At 51.2% G+C, this 20,351-nt stretch overlaps 1 protein-coding gene across 1 annotated transcript in view; it reads left to right on the forward strand.

Annotated features, from left to right (window-relative positions):
- The first annotated feature begins 926 nt into the window (after positions 1-926).
- Ush1c (USH1 protein network component harmonin) overlaps positions 927-20,351 on the forward strand; it is a 45,806-nt gene continuing 26,381 nt past the window's right edge. The window contains exons 1-11 of the mRNA XM_052193160.1: positions 927-1,016; positions 11,504-11,571; positions 11,970-12,113; positions 12,234-12,372; positions 15,863-15,971; positions 16,076-16,100; positions 16,280-16,337; positions 16,591-16,685; positions 18,968-19,052; positions 19,980-20,039; positions 20,191-20,247. Of these exons, the coding sequence (XP_052049120.1) occupies positions 927-1,016; positions 11,504-11,571; positions 11,970-12,113; positions 12,234-12,372; positions 15,863-15,971; positions 16,076-16,100; positions 16,280-16,337; positions 16,591-16,685; positions 18,968-19,052; positions 19,980-20,039; positions 20,191-20,247 (930 nt within the window). The remainder of the gene's footprint in view (positions 1,017-11,503; positions 11,572-11,969; positions 12,114-12,233; positions 12,373-15,862; positions 15,972-16,075; positions 16,101-16,279; positions 16,338-16,590; positions 16,686-18,967; positions 19,053-19,979; positions 20,040-20,190; positions 20,248-20,351) is intronic.

Consider the following 20,351-nt stretch of genomic DNA (forward strand, 5'->3'; position numbering starts at 1 on the left):
GAGAGCCAGAGACGGAGCCGGCCAGAAGCGGTCCTCCACAGTCTCCGCTTCACAGTCCTGCTGGGGTTCCCGCCTTTGCCTCTGTCAGCAGCGGAACGGACCGGTAGCCTATGCTGGGATAGAGCTCTCCTTCCCCGAGTCGCTTCTAAGCACGGTGTTTTCCACAGCACCAGAGTGACACCCGATCAGAAGCTGAGAATGCGGACCACGCTTTCAAGGTATTTCCCCAGGCACACATCTGATATGAATATCTTATATTTATATCTTAATCTAGGCCATAATTTAGCCACCGTGGAAGTAGGCTGCTTGCTGGTAAATGGCAGAGGGACCTACGGAAGAGCCTTCCCGCGTCTCTGAAGTGACACCTGCGCAAAAAGTTCCAAACCTCAGCCGTATATTTTGGCCAGGCGTGTAATCCCAACTCTTGGGAGATAGGGGTGAAGGATCTGGAGTTCAGGGACATCCTCCTCTGCTAGGAGTTCTCTTCAAAGCCTGCCCAGGTCCACATGAGATGCTCTTTCAGAAAGGAAAAGAAGTCTCAAACTACCCCTGAGCCCTGCCGCCCCTCGTCTCCTCCATCTTCTGTCTTAATATGTGTGGGGACCACTCTAGAAAACACTGCCAGCCTCACTAACCAAACCACTATCAGCACATCCACAAGACGGGCTTCTTTTCTTCCAGGGCCGCTGGGCTGAACTTCAGGACAGGTGACCCCGCCTCCAGGCTAGGTGACCCCGCCTCCAGGCTAGGTGACCCCGCCTCCAGGCTGTCCTTTCTCCTCCCAGCCCCGCCCCTGCTTCTTCCAGGCCCCACCCCTGACTCTGAGGGAGGCAGGTCCTGTCCTAGCTGCTGACCCGCCAGAGCACCGCAGTCAGGCACACCTAAGAAGCAGACCGAGCTGCAACTCAACTGGATTAGGCTCAGCCATGGACCGGAAGGTGGCCCGAGAATTCCGACACAAGGTCAGAGCTGAGAGGTACCCTGCGCGATGGGCAACTGTGGAGTCCCTGGTCCGGGTGGGTGAGAGCTGGACAAGAGCCCTCTCCCTTGTCTGAGGGTCTTGGTCACACTGGGACTTCTGAAAGTGTCCCAGCAAAGCTGGACAGGAACACTAGGAAGCCCAGGTATAAGGCTTACTAAATTGACCCTCTCCAGAAAATGCCCTCTCCCTTTCCTTTGGCCCTTCAGGGGCTGGGAACTGGACAGAAAAGCCAACTGTGCTGAGGGGTGGTTTATCTTCATGTGGAAGGATCAAGGAGGGGCTAGGGCGTGAAGCACCCGGCTTTGGTCTGACAGACCCCTCAGGTAGAATCTTACCTCCCTGGATAAGTCTCAATGAGAGGTCACATTGGTTCTTCAAAGTCCTCCAAGACCTTGAATGGAACCAGAAATTTCCTAATGGGTTTCCCAGACTACAGGGTCTATGGAGGCCACAGAAGGCCGCTAAAGGACAGGAGTCCCAGTGGTGGCCTCCTAGCAGGCCCCAGATAGGGGTAAAACCAGTGTCAGCAGCTCCTCAGAGGCCCTGCTCAGGGAAGGGAGCTGTATACATGCCCTGACACTTGATACCAGTGTGAGGGGACAGAATGCCTAAAGTACAGTTTGGGTACCCATCCCCTCTCCTCCCTTCCACCTAGAGGCCCAGTGATGCCCAGAGGCCAGTCACTGTGGGACCACAGAGGCTACAGACCAAGAGCTTTGGCCTAATGTCAGAGATCAGCCAGTCATTCATGTAACATGTTCTGAGCCCTCACCCACTTTGTGTCAGACCCAGCACCCTCACATGGCCTACCGTGTAGATGGGAAGCAGGCCGTGGGCACAGAGCATTGGGATCAAGGTTTGCTAGGGGCCGTAGGGGTGGGAGCTTCCTAAACACAAGGCCAAGATGTCCCTGCCCCCACCCCCAGCCATGAGAAGGGCTGAAAGTCCCGCAGGAGTGGGGGGCTGTTGAATGTGTGTTCAGTGATGCACCTTGAGCCCCCTGGGGACGTGTGTGTCAGGGTAGGGAGTGGGGAGGGGAGACAGCCCAGCTGCAGTTAACATTTGCTGAGTGTCGATTTCAGTCAACCCACTTTAAAGGCTCCCGTCTCCTGTCTGAGCTTAAATTTCTCTTTCCTGGCCTTGGGCTGGGAGTCACGTAAAGCCGGCTTCTCTTTCAGTGTCTTGCAGTGGAGTTACCTGCACTGTAGCTCTTTGGAGAGAGTCACCTGCAGGGTCCCTGGTGTCTGACTTGACTCTACATTCACCTCTGTTCTTCCTCTCCTGGTTCTAGAGGACTCCAGGCCTCCGCGTTTCCGTGTCCCGGCTCCTCCTCAGTCATTACCTATTAATGTTCCCATGTCACAGGCAGGGCAGGCATCCTTGTAAGCACGGCCTGGGCTGGACTTTGTGCCCTGCAGTCTCAGACACAGCAACAGTCTTCCTCTCTCGTGCTGGGGATCATCCGGGAACTGAGAGGGAAAATGAGGTCGAGAGGCCAGCAAGCTGGCTGAAACTTACAGCTTTCTATGGCGCGCTCTAAAGACCTCCTTCCTGAGTGCTTCTGGGGAAATTCACTCCTAAGCAGAAGTTTACGATCTAAATCTTTAGTTGCTAGAGGTAGTGTTTAAGGTAATGTGTTGTCATGGCTGATACTGAGTGACCTCTCTGTGACTCAGGTCCCAAGTTTGTGAATTAGGCATATTGTTTAACTAATGACATTATCATGAAGGCTGAATAAGATCTGCGTGTGTGTGTGTGTCTGCATGTGTCTGTATGTGTGTCTCTGTGTATGTGTGTCTGTGTCTGTGTGTGTCTGTGTGTGTCTGTGTATGTGTCTGTGTGTGTGTGTGTCTGTGTGTGTCTGTGTGTGTGTCTGTGTCTGTGTGTCTGTGTCTGTGTGTATTCTCTGTGTGTCTGTGTGTGTGTCTGTGTGTGTGTGTGTCTGTGTGTGTCTGTATGTGTGTGTCTGTGTCTCTGTGTATTAGTGTCTGTGTGTATGTGTCTGTGTGTATATCTCTGTGTGTGTCTGTGTATGTGTCTGTGTATGTGTCTGTGTGTCTGTGTGTGTGTCTGTGTGTGTGTGTGTCTGTATGTGTGTGTGTCTGTGTGTGTGTCTCTGTGTGTTAGTGTCTGTGTGTATGTGTCTGTGTGTGTGTCTCTGTGTGGGTGTCTGTGTGTATGTGTCTGTGTGTATGTCTCTGTGTGTATGTGTCTGTGTGTGTGTCTGTGTGTGTGTGTCTGTGTGTGTGTGTGTGTGTGATGTAAGTTGGGCTCTTAGAGAATCCAACACTGAGGGTCAACTCTCATCTCTGCCACTCACTGACCTTAAGCAAGCCATTCCATCTCTGAGCTTTTGTCTCCTTCACTGTGACGGGGCTGTGCTGTGTGTGAGAGACAGGGTTAGGTAGGAATTAGAGTGTGGGTGCTCTGATCCCCAGCCAAAGTCTGCACGTGTTACTATAAAGGTTTGCTCCAGTTCTTGGTCGGTCCTGGTCCCAAAGCAGTCAACAGCACTTAAAGCACGAACTTTCCTTCCCAGTTGGAGGGAACAGCCTTGAGTTGGAAAGGCCAGGTCAGGATGGCCGGGGACTAAGGTCTCTCCCTGGAGCTGAGTGGAGCACCAGCTTCTCAAAGCAGCCCCTTTGTTCCCAGCTGCCATGCAGAAACCTGGTTATTCATTTGCTCAGAACACATTTATTGCCTCTGCAGCAAACACACATTTATGAGCAGCTCTGGTGTACCCTGCCCCGGCCAGTCAAGCAGGGAGGGGTGGAGCAATGAGAGCGGAGGAGCTCCTCCCTTCTAGATACATTTGCTATGTATTCATTCACTCATTCATTCATTCACTCATTCATTCATTCACTCATTCATTCATGTGTGTGTGTAATAAACACTCTCTGGCCTCCGAATCTATGCCAGACAGAGTTCAGGCACCAAGGAGCAGACCAAAGCCTTGCCAATCATCAGGGGCATGCCCTGGTGGGGAAGACAGTTACTAAGGAAACTAACAGTATCTTATGATGGGGTGCTGTGCTGAATGCTGGGACAACAGTAGCCCTGTGAGGGCACAGAGACCAACAGATGGTGTGCTAGGTAGGCAGGAAGGCCTCTCTAAAGAGGTGACATTTGAACCTAGAAAAAGAGGAAGGTGTCATGTGGTGGCCTCGGAGGAAGGAGCAATGGCAGGTGCAGAGAGGGGAGCATCTGCCCGCAGTGCTTCAGAAGAGCAGGCGGGGCTCTGGGCGGAGCTGCAGAGTGGAGAGGGAGAGCGGTGGGGAGGGGGGTAAGCCGGGGAGGCGCTCACCGTAATGACTTGGGGTTTTCTTCAGAGTTCCACAGGCTCAGCTAAGTGAGAATGGTTTCTATTTGAACAGGATTGGCCCTGTGGCTCCTGGTGTGGAAAGAGGATTTTACCCAGTGGGATTTGGGACCGAGTGTCTTGCCTGTTAATTAAGGTTGGGAGGGGACCTGTTAGGCTGTGGATGTGCAGGGGGTAAGGACAGAGCCAACCTGAGTCCCTTTGGGATGTGTGGAATTTGAGGCACGCTGCTTATGGCTACTACTGATGGAGAGGACTGTGGGAGGCGAGAGGGGAGCATTCTTGGGGTGACAGGTACATAAAACCCCGGATGGATATGGTCACCCAGGGGAGTAAAGATATGGGGAAGATCCAGGATATCACCAGAAGCTCAGGTTGGAGGGGAAAGCAAGAGGACCACCAGGTCACAGAGGTGCGAGGGGAGGCCTGGCCTGGCCTGGCACTTGAGACCTCACTCCCACACGCCCAGCTGAGCCACCCTCAGACCCCTTTCACTCTAGTTTTGTTTTGAGCTGGCCTTGAACTCACTGCCCGTCAAGGGACAGACCTTGAGCTTCTAATCCTTCTTCTGCCTCCTAGGTTCTAGGCCTGTAGACGCATACCATGTGGTGTGTGTACTTTTTACAGGACCTCACTAAGTTGCCTAGGTTGGCCTTGAACTCTCTCTAGCCCATGTGGGACTTGAATCTGCAGCACCCGGAAGTATCTGGGACAACAGTCCTGCACCACTAAGATGAGACTCCAGACAAGATGAAGGCTATGTCCTTGACCTTGGAGGTGAAGGTCTCACAGGAGTGTTATCACCCCCAAACGCTCCTAGTTGTATACATGAAATGTAAACAGTGTTTCACATGTCACCCACACTTCCATAGTGTTAGGTTTTGGTTTTGTTTTGATTTTTTTTTTTAAAGATGGACGATGTTTCCTTTTGTTTTAAATGTCAACTTGCCTCAGCCTGAAATCACCTGGAAAGAAAATCTCCACGGAGGAACTGAGTGGGTGGGCTTGTTAGTTGAGGTAGAAGACTTGCCCACCTTGGGTGGCACCATTCCCTGGGCAGGAGGGTCTCCACGGTATGAGAGAATGAAGACAACACAGGAGCATGTGAGAGCAAGCATTGGGAATGTGTATTTTCTCAGCCCAATTCGTGTGGGATGCAATTTTAGTGGCTTCTTCCACTCCCCACAGTCATGCACGTGAGCCAAATTAACCCTTTCCTCCCTTAAGTTGCTTTTGGTCACTGGGATGTTTTCATCACAGCAACATAAGTGAAATTAGAACAGAAGATAGTAAAACGAGGGTTCACAGCAAGCTGAGGTGTTTACTGTGTGGAAGGAAGGCTGGCCCTTCACCCCACCTGCCCCACACCCCCCCATCTCCCCACCCCCACCCCTACCCCCACCCCCACCCCGTGAAGGGCAAACAGCTGGCAGCTCAGAGAGTATAAATCTTCCATCTTCTTGTCTTACCTAGTTTTATTTAATAAACATATGACTGCCTGCTTTCTAGGCACTGAACTCTTCCTATATTAACCCACTTTCATTAAAGATGAAAACAATTATCCTTCATAAGATGAAATTCTTTTTTGTTTGTTTTTTTTATTTTGTTTTGTTTTGCTTTGTTTTTTTGAGACAGGGTTTCTCTGTGTAGCCCTGGCTGTTCTAGAACTCTCTCTGTAGACCAGGCTGACTTGAATTCACAGAGATCCGCCTGCCTCTGCCTCCTGAGTGCAGAGATTAGGGGGTTCGCCATTATTCCCCATCGGAAATCCTTTTTGTTTCCCCTTAAAAACTGGGAATATGTGGCTATTTTACACACAGGAAACTGAGGCAGGGGAGAAGCAGACAGTCCAGGAGGGCTTTGCTGGTCGCCCTTCGTGCTTACATTCCAGTCTCTGTGGCTCACACAGGTGTGGAGTAGACGAGAGAGTAAAGACAGAAAAGCTAATACAACTTGAGGGACCAAGGCAGAGATGGGGACAAAGAGCACATAGGAACTGATGGAAGGTGTGGCCATGATGAAGAAACACTGGAGACAAATTTTCAGGGTCCGGGCACCATCCTGGAAAATGCTAAGCTTACCTCAGGCAGGCAGGGCTGCAGCCGGAAACAGGCCTCCAGCCTGGGGGACTTGCAGGGAAGGGCAACTGTATCTGAGCAGCTTGTGCTGCTGAAAGTAGCCCTCAGGGACCAAGGCACACTCCTCTCTCCTCACATTGCTCGTCCCCTGCTTGTATCTTCCACCAGCTGAACACAGCCGTGAGCCAGAAGGCATGGGAGGCCAGGCAAAGCCCCCAGAACAAGGGCTGGGAGGAGGCTGGGCTGGGCCTGAGGTTGGAAGCCACACCCACTGTCCACCCCATTCCCCGTGTAATCCCCCTAGCAGCTCAAGGAGCACGCAGTGTGCAGCATGAATTATTTAATTGATTGCCACCCCCTTTCTTCCTCTCCTGAGAGGTTTGCCCACGAGGTGGAATTGTATGAGATGGAACAAGTCAGGCCCTGTGGACAAGCCCCAGGACATGAGACTGAAAGGCCACCAAGGCCAAACCTACATTCTCCTCAGTGTCACAGGCAAGGGGCTGAGCACAGAGGGAGAGAGGTGCCCAGAGCATAGTACATCCTATGCATCAGAGGGAGACCATTAGTACTCGGCGGAGATGTGGGTGGTGGTGTGGGTGAGACCTCCAAACAGCTCCTGTGCACCATGAGCTCTGTTTGGGGGTTTCTGCTTCCTGCAGCACCTGGGAGCCTAGAGAAGAGTAAACTTACTAAATGTAGTTAGAGAAAGAGGGTTGGCATCTTGCATACAATAGGTGCTCAATAAGGCATATTGAACTAAGAAACCCAAAGGGATACACAGGAAGTGGATACTGTGTGATAGACGGGCTTTTAGAGCTGGCAAGCTTAGACTAGAGTCTCAGATCATCTCATCTCTTGGCCTCCGTTTTCTCATCTGTGAAATGGGGATAATACGATCTATCTCCTGGGTTTGATGGCAGGGTAAGCTTGTAGATCGGTGAGCAGAGTTAGGATGAGTGAGACCTAGACCAGGGACTGGGAAGGGGGCTTTAGGCTGGACCTCCTTAGAGGAGGAGGAAGGAAGACAGGGTTCCATGGGAGGAGGCAGAGCAGGCTGCCTTGGCTGAGTCTAAGACCGGCTCTTCTGCAAGGAGGAAGCAGACACAAGGCTGTTGCAGACACCTGTGTGCTGTGATACAGGATGGCGACCCAAGACTGCAGCAGGAAGGAGGGAAAGCGCCAGAGACAAGCAGATGGAGTTCAGTCCTGATTCAGCAGACCTCAGGAGTGCGCATCTGCGTCCATGGCATGTGCTCTGGGAACCACGGGGAAACAGATCATCGACACAGGGGAGGGGAGGGGAGAAATGAAATGCTGAGACCTATTATGTCCTGGGTACTTTTTATGTTCCTAGAATTACTCACAGTGCCTGGAGCGGGGCCTCATAAAGCTAATTTTTGAAGTGGCATTTGGAAGAATTCCAGGAGGAGACAGTTCTATCAAATTGGAAAATCATGTTTTTATTTTATTTTTATTTCATGTGTGTTGGTGTTTTACCTGCATGTCTGTGTGAGGGTGTCGGATTCCCCGGAAGTGGACTTACAGACAGATGTGAACTGCCATGCGGGTGCTGGGATTTAAATTCACGTCCTCTGAAAGAATCCCCAGTGCTCTGAACCACGGAGCCATCCACCAAACACCCTTAAAGGCAGTTTAAGTGATGGTACACTGTTACCTCACAGCCCGACTTCCAGAGACTTCCATATTTCTTTCTCTTGTGCCCTTGGAAGTTTGCAGACTGAGGGAACAAAGCTGGACTGTCTCCTCGAGTCTCCTTGGAGACGTTTCTGGGGTGAGAACGGTCCCTCTGTTTGTGAAGCCCCCCACCATTCGCCTTCACATGCCTACCTCAGGGTATCCAAGCTAAGCACCACTGCCTCCTTGGTATATGGTGCTGAAAGGGCAAGTTAGACCTTACAAGAGAGGCTGCTGCTGCCGGGTGATGGCGCACGCCTTTAATCCCAGCACTCTGGAGGCAGCAGCAGGCAGGTGGATCTCTGTGAGCTGGAGGCCAGCCTGGTCTACAGAGTGAGTTCCAAGACAGCCAGGGCTACCCAGAGAAACCCTGTCTCAAAGAAAACAAAACAAAACAAAAAACAGAACAAAGCAGGACTTGGGGTTGGTGGGGTGCTGTCGACTGGGAAGGGTCTGTTGTGTCCAGGGAAATGTTTGTCTAGCTACAGCCTGAGCTCTACACAGGATATGGAGATGGCTCTGCAGAAGTGGATTAATCCAGACAGGGTTGGTGTGAGCTTTCTGGCAATGCAGAACCGGGTCTGCAGACTCCCTCTGAAGTGGACAGGTCAAGTGTGACTTATGGGTGGGGGGCCCTGGATGCAGACTCAACATTTAAGAGCTGCTCACAAGCCCCGGGCCCCAGGAACAAGCTGCTTTCTAGGAAGACCATCTCTGGGTGACTCTAGGAAGGCAGAAAAATAGAATCCTGAGCCCTAAAGTTGCCAAGTCCTCTCTGGTTCCCTCCTCCCGGTGTTCTAGTCTCCAGTCAGTGGGTGTTGATGTCGTCCGTGAGGATGGCCCCTTGCAGCTTTAGCCTAAGCACAGAGCAGATGCGATTCTCTAGAGCTCAGACCCTCTCCTGTCCTTGTCCTTCAGTCCCCACCCATGGCTAGAATTAGACAAGATGCTCCCTCTCTCTCCAGCTCAACAGACAGCATGTTATGTTCCCACTGAAGAGCAGAACTACCGGGGTCAGAGCATCTCTTAAAAGGTGTTCTCACTATGGACCGGGTAAAGTGGTAGGTGTATGTCGTTGAGTGGGAGTGGGCATCCTGTGTATCAAACCTAGAGCCTCGTATATGCCAGCAAGCACTTCACTGCTGAGCTCAGCCTCCCCCCCCCATAACAGTGCAGATAGTCAGATGTGGTGGTGCACACGTTTAATCCCAGCATCCAGAAAACAGAGGCAGGCAGATTTCTGAGTTTGAGGCTAGCTCAAACTCAAAACATTAAGTTTCAGGCCAGTCAGGGCTACATAAGTAAGACCTTGTCTTAACACATAGACACAGACACGCACATGCACACACACACACACACACACACACACACACACGAGTGGAGAGGAGAGAGGTAAGGATTAAAGATGTCTCTATGGCAGAGGGTTGGATGTTGGGTTCTAAAGGGGACTTGGGTGTGTCGTCCTGGAAAGTCAAAGCCTCACTAGACATGACACAACAGCAGGAGAATGGGCTGGGCATCAGACCTGGGTTCAGGTCCCAGCTCTTCTTGGTGGCTGTGGCCTTGGGTCACCTCTGCCATACTCCCTGATTGTGGTATAAGGATAAGGGTCACACAGGGCTGGACAAATGTCACCAGAGGAGCTCCTGGGAGCACTGAAAGAGCATTCACCACCCCTTCTGACCCTGTGGCTCTTATTCCTGAAGGGTATGGCCAGACCATGAAGCAGAGTACTAATAAATCCACCCAAGGCTTATTTATTGAGTATTTCTTCTTCATCAGTCATGAGGACTGCGGACCGGAGTTGACCTACACCTTTTCTTCATTAAGACAAATTCCAAAACGTTGCAAACCTTAAGTTACAGTAATGCCCCAGCAGAACAGATATTTCCCAGAGGTTGGAGGAGGTTGGTTATTAAAGAAGGTCCGTGGGAAAGAAGCCAGCCATGCAAGTAAAGGAGGAAGCAGCATCTGCCTAAGCCTGGGGCTGTGGGGAGTCTGGCTCGTGTGGGGAGCTAAAAGAAGATGCTCACAGCCGTAGAGAGGCAGCCTAGGACAAGGACTTGAACAAATCAGGAGAAGAGGTTTCCAATGATGATGATTACCTCTAGAGCCTCTTGAGTGACAGTCAAGCTCTCTCACACTGAGCTACATCTCCACCCCTTGGCTTTGAGTTTACATGCACCAAGAAACTAAGAAGCACTCAACTCACATGATTTTATATATGAAGACTTCGCTGGCACCGGTCCTGGGTGATTTAGTACCTTCTGCGATGCCCTTACCCCATCTCTTAGCTGCTGGGAACTTTGTACAGTAAAGAGAGAGGATGCAGTTGTGGGAGCTCCAAGGGTCACTGCCACACACGCTTCAAGCCCTCAGAGCTCAGGCTGGAGCACAGCCTTCTGCTTCCTCCTGTACTCAGGTAGATACAGGAGGAAGAGGATTTCTAAACTGAAACTGGAAATGTGCATTCCCTGCCCAGATCCAACGTCCCCAGGGCTGGGCCTCAAGGTCCTCTCTACATTGGGACAGACAGACTCTCTGGGGTCTTCCAAAGTCCTTAAGGTACCTGTACAGAAGGCATGTCCTCGCCCCAAGCTCTAGGTAGGCACAAGATTACAGCTTCTCCTGGGAAGGGCAGAGACTGGGACCACAATGATAATGAGCCTGCCTTGCCTCGCTGCCTAGTTTTGGGCTAAAGAGAAAGCCAAGGATGCAATTCTTCGAGAGTTGCCCTGAACTTTCCCAAAGTACAGAATTTGGGACTCTTAGGTCTCCAGCTCCCCAGCTCTCCAGGGACAGAGGGGACAATGAAACAGCTCCTGCACATGACCTCGGAGTCCTAGCTATTGACGTCAGCAAAGGCTGGAATGATGTAACCTAATCCTCCCCCTGGGGGGGACACTGGGGATGGAGGAGTGGCCAGGAGGCTGACTAGTGGACAGAACTCCAGGCCAGGCCAGGCCAGAGTCAGGTGCATAGGCAGCACAGAGAGATTTGGTGATAGGGTGCTTCTGCTGGGTGGGATGTGCTATCTGAGCGCGTGGCCCAAATCCTTCCTCAAAGCCTTTATCCACCACTACAGCCACTATCAGGTGAGACTGTAGGCTTCTTCCTGGCACAGGTGACACAGCCGTGAGTGAGGCAGCAGCAACGTGGGAGCATGTCAGTGTTGAATGGGGGTCCATGTGTGCACATATGTGTTCAACCTGTGTGTGCCTCTGTCACCTCGCCTGGGGGTGTTGTATACAGCTCTGACATTCCATGTTTGGTGCCTGCTTTTCCTCTTCCCATCCTTAGCCTCGGGAGCTGCTGTGGCATTCTGAACCGTGACCTCTCTTCCCCAGGCCTGCCGTGGGCATGCTGGGTACACAAGGGACCTGAAGCTTTAACTCTGCTCATTGGATTGTTTTTTTTTTTTTACAGGTGGATTTTCTAATTGAAAATGACGCAGAGAAGGACTATCTTTACGATGTGCTGCGGATGTATCACCAGTAAGTGTGTGTCTGTGTCACCAAGCCCAGGCAGGCCATCTGTGCCACAGGAGTCCAGAGCAGGTGATGTCCTGAGACTCCATGTGCTCCTGAGAACACGTGCATCGCTGCTTTGACTTACTCACAGCTTCAGTGTATGTTTAATCAACAGCTCCAGCCAGGATGCTTCCAGGCTGATGGGGTAGCTACCCAGATAGGGTCAGCAGAATATGTCTGTTAGGACAGAACAAGAAAGCCGGCCCCTTCATCTGCTGTCCCTGGTTATCCAACTTGCTTTAGATCCATTCAGTGTGTGTTTATAAACTCTGTTAAAGCCCAGAAGTGCAGGGGGTGGGACCAAGATCACAGCCAGCTGATCATTGCCCCAAACACCCACCCACCCTCTGACATCTCCAAAGGACCATGGATGTGGCCGTGCTCGTAGGAGACCTGAAATTGGTCATCAATGAGCCCAACCGCCTGCCGCTGTTTGATGCCATCCGACCCCTAATCCCACTCAAGCACCAGGTGGAGTATGACCAGTTGACACCCCGGCGCTCCAGGTGCGTTGAGTTCCCAGGCCAAAGGCTAGACCTGGGAGGGGCCAGCCTGGGTACGCAGTGCTAGCCCTCATGCCTGGGCTGGGCCATCACCAACTGCCCCCACCCCCATCACTGTAACAGGAAACTGAAGGAGGTACGCTTGGACCGTCTGCACCCAGAAGGCCTCGGCCTCAGCGTGCGTGGAGGCCTGGAATTCGGCTGTGGACTCTTCATCTCTCACCTCATCAAAGGTGGCCAGGCAGACAGCGTCGGGCTGCAGGTCAGTCAACAGAGACAGTAGAATGTGGCCAGGGTCTCAAATGTCTGTCTGCTCCTGATCCACTGTGTGGTCCAAGGTGGACACCCATTTTCTCAAGCCTTTGGGGAAGGAAGGGAGTGTTTGGAAGCCTTCAGAATACAGGAAAACTCTCTCTCTCTCCTGTGTGTGTGTGTGTGTGTGTGTGTGTGTGTGTGTGTGTGTATCCCTGTCCTCACACATACTAAGCAAACACTCCACAACTAAACTGTGTGTCTGGAGTGTGTAGCCTCGTGTCTGTCTCTGTGTCTACCCTCACACATAAACATTCCACCACTAAACTCTATCCAGCCCTTGCCTGCTTTCTTGGGTCAAGACCCGGGAACCTGATGCTGCCTCTTGCTACTGCCACTGAGGCCCTCCCCAATTCCCTACTTCCTGAAGGCGGGGCAGGGCTAAGGCAGGCACCTGCAGCGTGGCACAGCCACCTTTTCCTCTAATGTACTGTGATGTGTAAGAGCAGAGGCCCCGTCTCTGGACCATCCATTCAGCTCCTGGCCTTGCCTTGCTTGAGTTGTGAGACTTTAGTGGAGTGACCTGGCCTTGGACCTCGCCTTTCCCCTCTATAAAGCCAGGAACAACACGGGAGTGAATGTGACAGTCACCACAGTTTCCTGCTACACCAGGGCTGTGAGACTGACAGGTCCACACAGAGCAGGGAATTGGTGACCACCTCCAACCAGTCAGTACACATCAGATGAACCAGCCCCATTTTAGAGTATTCATAGAGGTACAGAGGCCAATGGGCAGCCACGTCAGCGCCCCAGGCTTTTCCCTTGCAGTCCCCACACTTCTGTGTCTGAGCAGGGACAGGCAGGCCTCCGGGTCTGAGAGCTGCTTTTGTCTATCCAGGTAAAGAGACTTCCAGAGATCTTGTTATCAACAACCCCATCGCAGGGACAAGCCAGGGGCTTCAGGGGGCTTTAGAGCTAATGGTGTGAGAGCAAGGAGGAGGGGTGGGGACAGCAAGCTGACAGTCAGGGCTTTGTTCGCAATCCCTGTCTCAGGGCTGCTGATGGCATCTGAAATTTCAGCCCCCTCATTGTTCCTTCCCTTGGTGGCACATTTTCCAGCCCAGAAACACGGCCAGAGGAGAGCATAATGAGCCCCCCTCTTGGGGACAGCTGAGTCCCCCTTTTTTCCAGCGCAAGCTCTCCTCTGAGGACAAACGCTTCCCTGCAGAGCGCCAAGAAGGAGGGCATCAGGGCACACCCAGGAAACCTGGACATCCACCTTCCCACCCGCTTCCCAGGCTTATGAAATAGCACCGCCCCCCTTTCTGGGACTGTGGGGCCCATCTCCTCTTTGTTCCACTGTCCCTCAGATTGTCACAAAGGCTCTTTTGCAGGGTTCTGTGTACAGCAAGGAGGGAGAGGGAAGTTGATCCTGCAACCCTATCCAGGGGCCATGGGGGAGTCACTCTGACTAGGGTCCTGGGCAAGTTCCTGTAGTAACAATACAGGGAACTCCACTCAGGAGGAGCTAGGAGAAAATGGCCTTCATCCGTTGACCAAACCAGGGTTCAAGTTTCTTGTGCTGGGGGACAGCACAGAGAAGAGTCTAGAAGTCAAGAGGGATTTGCCCTGAGATGCTGCTGCGGGCCTTGCAGGGGATTGACCCCTCCTCCAACAGGTCCTAGTCCTGGGACATCAGTCACACTGCTCCTGTCCCCTCCTGGATACTTAAGCTTTTTTGTTTTTGTTTTGTTTTGTTTTGTTTTCAATTCCTTCTTTATGATTAAGTGTGTCCCTTATTCATGTAAGTATGCAACTGGCTGCTTACTTGTGTAGAAAATGATCCTGCCTGCCTTCCCTGTCCCTGCTATAAGAGGTGCAGAGGAATCCCTGCCTTCTTGTGGAACTCTAGGGCTCTGAACAAGTGGCAGGACTCCATAGCAGACAACACACAAGGAACCAACCGCAGGCGGGCTTGGCCCATGCCTTCCTTTTCCAGACGCCCAAGAGCCAACACATGTTGTCTGTCAGGAGACCTGAGGACACATCCCAGCTCACTGGGTGACTTTGAACAAATCACTCCCCTCCCCCATGCCCTGTCTCTTCACAGTGCCACAGCAGTCCCTACATAAAGGCCTTTTTGGTGGGTTCTATGCAGAGCAGAAACACAAATTCCTGCCCTCTGGAGTTGTTAAAAAGAAATTAAGTTCAGGAAGCTATGCAGATGTTCTCTTTGAAGTCAGTGTCCCCAGAAATGTAGCAAGTTCTTTGGTGAGCCCTCCTATCAGAATGCTGATAAAATGGGTTTTTGTGTCCCAGACAGAGGGGCACGCCCTTTCCTGGTGGTAATTAGAGGTAATGGTAGATTGTAGGCTGGGAACTTACCTGGAGACCGTGTGCCCTCAGAGTCTAGCCTGAGGCCCCCACATGTACCAACCCTTCTCCAAAAACCATGGGGTTTCAGGGAAAGTCACAGCCTCCGTCTGCATGACCCCTGAGCTCTGTTCCCGTGTGGCAGTCACTGCCTCCACGTCCTTGGGCAATACACCATTGCCTTGCAACCCTACCCTGTTTCTTGCCCATTCCTACCTCAGCACCCCTCCCCCCCCATCTTCTCTCAGGAGATGTTGATGTCCAAAGATCAGTCTGCTTTTTGGCAGAGGCAACAGAGATGGCCAGCAGGGGGCAGTCTCATCATGCTCTGCCTCTTAACAACTGGCTCTATAGGACTCCTTTATAATAACAACCATTTATTACAAACCTGCTGTGGGCCCCATACTGGCTGGCCTTACACACTTACACATATGTTTGTTTAATCCTCAACAGCTCCATGGTGTTCCCTGTTTTGTATGTGAAAGAAACTATGATCCAGAGAATCCAAGTGCTTTGACTCATGTCACATAACTAACAAGAATTTAAAAAGGATTTGAGTCCAGGAGAACAGAGCGCAGAGCCCTGTGTTCATTCTCTGTTCTTTGCCTGATCCCAGAATCAAGATTCAGACGCCAGTTTAACTTCATTGAGTTTCCATAGGATGGAACAAAAAAGATTGTATGTTTGTATCAGTGATACGAGCTTGGGTCAAGTGTCATGGGTCTCCATTTCGGCTCACAGTGCCTGTTGGTAATCGACAGAGACAGAATCCTGCTTCTAGGACAGAGAGGGACAAATGTCAAACAGGGACCTTGGATTCCAGGACCTGATTGTACCTCAGTGGGGTGACAGAGATGGGGACAAAGTCCCAAGTCCTGCCTCAGCTCTATTACCCACTAACTGCATGTCTCTCCCCACCCCAGATCTTTCTTTCTCCATCCTGGAACTGAAAAGTATTGCCTGCCGCTGTGGGGGCAGGGGGTAGTTTGGCTACGACACGGTACTAAAGCACAGATTACAGCTTTTGCTCAGTGATAGCCCCTTCTGGGGCTGGGAGCATCTGGGAGTGGGCATGCTCCCCTGCTGGGCATTCTCCCCCCATGCCTGTCTCAATTCTCTCTGCCAAGGTAGGGGATGAGATTGTCCGGATCAACGGCTATTCCATCTCTTCCTGTACCCATGAGGAGGTCATCAACCTGATCCGCACCAAGAAGACCGTGTCCATCAAAGTGAGACGTGAGTGAGGCGGATAGGAAGGGCGCTTTGTGACAGGGAGGGTGGGAGGTGGCCCCGACCCCAAGGGCATGGGAGCTTCCCTAACCTGCGTTTCTTCCCCACAGACATCGGCCTGATCCCTGTGAAGAGGTAAGCAGGCCTAGCTGTGAGTCTCCCATAGGCCAAGAGTCCTGGGATCTGCCCCGCCCTGCCCCACCCCAAAGGCCCCAAGCTTGAATTGCTCCTGGGCTGGGGAGGTGAAGCGACATAGACCCCAGCTCTGTGGAGTGTGTTTTCCGGCTCCATCTTTTCTTTTGCTTTCTCCTCAGCTCTCCTGAGGAGCCCCTCAAATGGCAGTATGTGGATCAGTTCGTGTCGGAATCTGGGGTAAGAGACAACCTGCCATGGGGGTTGGGCAGCTGGCCTTGAAGGATGGATGGCTCTAGGGAATGTCTCTAGAATGTTCCCATCAGCCGCTAGAGTACCTGACACACCCCTATGGCATGGTAGGTCTTCGGACCCACACCCCAAGGATGTCTCGGGCCTCTGTGAATAGCAGGTACTTAATCTGGAGGTCTCAAGCTCAAAAGATCACTTGAATGCATGTAGACCCAGCAACCTGATTTTGTCTCTCCTCCAGGGTGTGCGAGGTGGCTTGGGCTCACCTGGCAATCGAACAACCAAGGAGAAGAAGGTGTTTCTCAGTCTCGTAGGCTCTCGGGGCCTGGGCTGCAGGTAGGTAGCAGGCACGCCCGGAGCTCAGTGACAGCTGGCAGACCCCAGGCTCCCCAGCATTTTCTCTCCCTCTCCTCGCCACTGCTCCTGAGGACTCTTGTCCACTGGCTATGGGCCTCGGGCCCTGGTGACGATGCGGAAGTTGAGAGCCAGAGATGGAACTCCATTCTATACCAGCCCTTCCATCACTGCAAAAGTGTATTCTCCAGCTAGGCGTCTGCCATAGTTCTCTTGCCCCCCCCCTCCAATGGCTCTGGAAACCTTCCCATAAGAGAGGCCAGTAATGCCTGTAACTCTAGCACCATCAAATGGAGCTCTGAGGCAAGCCTTGGGTCACTAGACCCTGTCTCATAAAACAAAACAATAAGCAACCACGCTTAGGAGTTTTGAGCTGTGTGCAGTGGTCTTCTTGAGATGCAGGTGTTACAGTTGCTGGGAGATCTGTTCCAACCCTACCAGACCTCAGACTTGGAGCAGTGACTGAGCTTCCGTCTCTTTCTCTAAATACCCAGAAGGGATGATAGTCTGTCACTGTGCTGTTAGAAAGAAAACAAAGTGGCATGTTCCACACCCAGCAAGTAGTGAGCAGCTGGTAAATGTTAGTTATTATTAGTTAAGTTGTTCTTATTATTTATTTTCATTTTCATTTAACACTTTTATAATTTTTTAATTTAAAAAATTTTATTTACATGTATATGTGTGTACATGTATGTGTGCATGCATGTGAGTGTGCATGTTTGTATGCCTGTGTGTGTGTGTGTGTGTGTGTGTGTGTGTGTGCGCACGCGCGTGTTTGTGGACTTGAGTGCCCACAGGGGCCAGCAGAGGGCATTGGATCCTCTGGTGCTGGAGTTACAGCTGGCTGTGTGCTGCCTGATTTGGGTGCTGGGAACCAAACTCCAGACTTCTCTTCATGAGTATCAAGTGATCTTAACTGATAAGCCATCTTTCCATCACCCAAAATTATTTGTTTTGTTTTGCTTTGCTTTGTTTTGCTTTGCTTTGCTTTGCTTTGCTTTGCTTTGCTTTGCTTTGCTTTGCTTTGCTTTGCTTTGCTTTGCTTTGCTTTGCTTTGCTTTGCTTTGCTTTGCTTTGCTTTGCTTTGCTTTGCTTTGCTTTGCTTTGCTTTGCTTTGCTTTTGAGACAGGGCCTCACTGTGCAGCCCTGGCTGGCCTCAAACTCACAGAGATCTGTCAGCTTCTACATCCGAAGTGCTTAAAGAGATTAAAGGTGTGGACCACCACTCCTGTCTCCATAAATGACTTTTAATGTCTGTCCTTGGGTATGAGGCTATAGCTTAGCTGGTCAGTGCTTGTCAAGCATGCACCAAGGCCTGGTGTCAGTAGTTAGCACTGTATAAACTGAGCGTGGCAGTGCACACCTGTAAATCTAGCACTTGAAAAATGGAGGCAGGAAGACCAGGCACCCAAGGTTAGCCTTGACTACATTGTAGTACTTGGTTTTAGTCTGAGCTAAATGAGACCCATCTCAAAAAAAATAAAAATAAAAATAAAATTTCAACTCCCTTCTTTCTGGAAGATGCCAGCCTAACATAGGCGTTAACCCCTCCGATAGTTAGTTACAATGTTGCATAATATAGAAGTTAACTACACAGATAGTTTCAATGTTACCTAATATACAAGTTAATCATGCAGACAGTTACAATGTTACCTAATATACAAGTTAACCACACAGATAGCTACAATGTTGTGTGATAAAGACACTGGCAGAGCTACACCCTCACCCTCCATCAAGGGTGGTAAATATGTTTCCTCTCAACAGTTAACAGTGGCATCCAGGAGTATACGTCTGTGAAAGGTTCTAAGCTGGTACCCCGCTGGGTGGAAAAGAGTGCTATGATTGATTACTGATGTCTGCCACAGACCCAGGAGAGGAAATTACATCACAAGAGCCATCCTTGCCATTTATAATTTAGAAGCACTAGTAACCTTGGGGGCACATAGCTTAATTGGGTTCTGGAGAAAATCTTATAGGAATGAACAGGAAAATTCTGGAAAGAAAGCAAAAAGCATGTGTAGTATGTTGTGGGAGGGGCTGAGGAGATGAAATCACAAGGAGTTTCTGCCTGGGGCAGTGGTGGAAATTAGACTGGAAAGGAGGGTAGAGACAGAGGGCCTTAGGCCTTGAGTATGGGTGGCCTGTATCCTGAGGTCTGGCCATCTAGACAGAAGGCTACAGGCTGGTCATTGAGAATGAACAGAGAGAGCTTCAGGGGACAAGCCACAAAGGCAGAGCTTCACCCACATCTCTGCCTCCCACAGCATCTCCAGTGGCCCCATCCAGAAGCCCGGCATCTTCGTCAGCCACGTGAAGCCTGGCTCCCTGTCTGCAGAGGTGGGGTTAGAGGTAAGTGCCGGGATGGGAGAGGGATGGGGGCGGGAGGTCACACACTGACAGATGCTGTATCTTCTCACATAGCCTTTTCCTGGCCAGCACTAGCTGGTGACTCCCTAGTGGTCTCTAATGGGAGAACACTGTGGAGAAGTGGAATTAGATTCCTCGGTAGCAGGCTGTCTTCAGCTCTGGCAGCCAGTGGTTGTAAGTTTGTAGTGATAATAATCAGAGTCGATATTCTGCATTCTAAGCCCTGCCACAGCTCTGAAGAATAGGTACTAATGTTACTCCATGCTGAGGAAATGAAGACCAGCCATTGTTTCTCTTAAAGCTATGCACCTAGAAGTTGGGGCTGGTACCATGCCAATCCAATCCTATGGTGTCCCCTCAGAGTTAGGACTCTTAATCACTTCTTGAGACAAATTCCTCACCTACAGAATTCTAGAACCTTCCTTCTAGAGTTGTTGTATAAATTAAGTTAGCTTAATTTATTCAGGCTGGATCTACGCCAGGCACATAACATTGATCAACAAACGTCAGCCGTGACTGTTACTAAACTGAGGCTCCAGCATAGCCTGTGCGATATGGGAAGTCCCAAGCCACCTGTGTCCATTAACTAAACCTTGTAAAGGAAATATTATAACTTAGCAAGAGATAATTAACTTCTAATAGTATGATAGTTGATAGCCAATAAGACCATTATGGGATGGAGGGGTGCCAGGATGAGCCTTGCGCCTCCCCTCCCCCAGAGCTTGCCGCCTAGTCTGTTCTCTGGGAAAAGAATGTGGCGGTGTGACCACTGGCCTATATGTTTAGCAGGCCAAGAGACCTTCCTGTAGATGAATGTGGGGATTAGACAGACAGACAGACAGACAGACAGACAGGCACACACACACTCACCTACACATACACACTGACCCTTTTCTCTTTCTCCCCTAGACAGGAGACCAAATTGTGGAAGTCAATGGTATCGACTTCACCAACCTGGACCACAAGGAGGTGAGACCTAACGTCCTTACGTGCTGTATCTCTTCTCCACACACTTCTTCCAGCCAGTGCCACACTGCCTGAGACCCTCCTGCTCTTGGCCTGCACTGCTCCAATCTGAGTGGCAGGCCCCGACTGACCATCCCCCTGCCTCCCTCCACAGGCTGTGAATATCCTGAAGAGCAGCCGCAGCCTGACCATCTCCATTGTTGCTGGAGCTGTGAGTCCAGAAGGCGGCGATGCCCTGACCCTTCCCCACCCCCAACCCCCGACCCCCGTGACCCCTGACCAACTCTGTAGCTGACGATGGCTAGATTCTCCAGG

Source organism: Apodemus sylvaticus, chromosome 1, assembly GCF_947179515.1.
Source record: "Apodemus sylvaticus chromosome 1, mApoSyl1.1, whole genome shotgun sequence".
Taxonomy (NCBI): Eukaryota; Metazoa; Chordata; class Mammalia; order Rodentia; family Muridae; genus Apodemus; species Apodemus sylvaticus.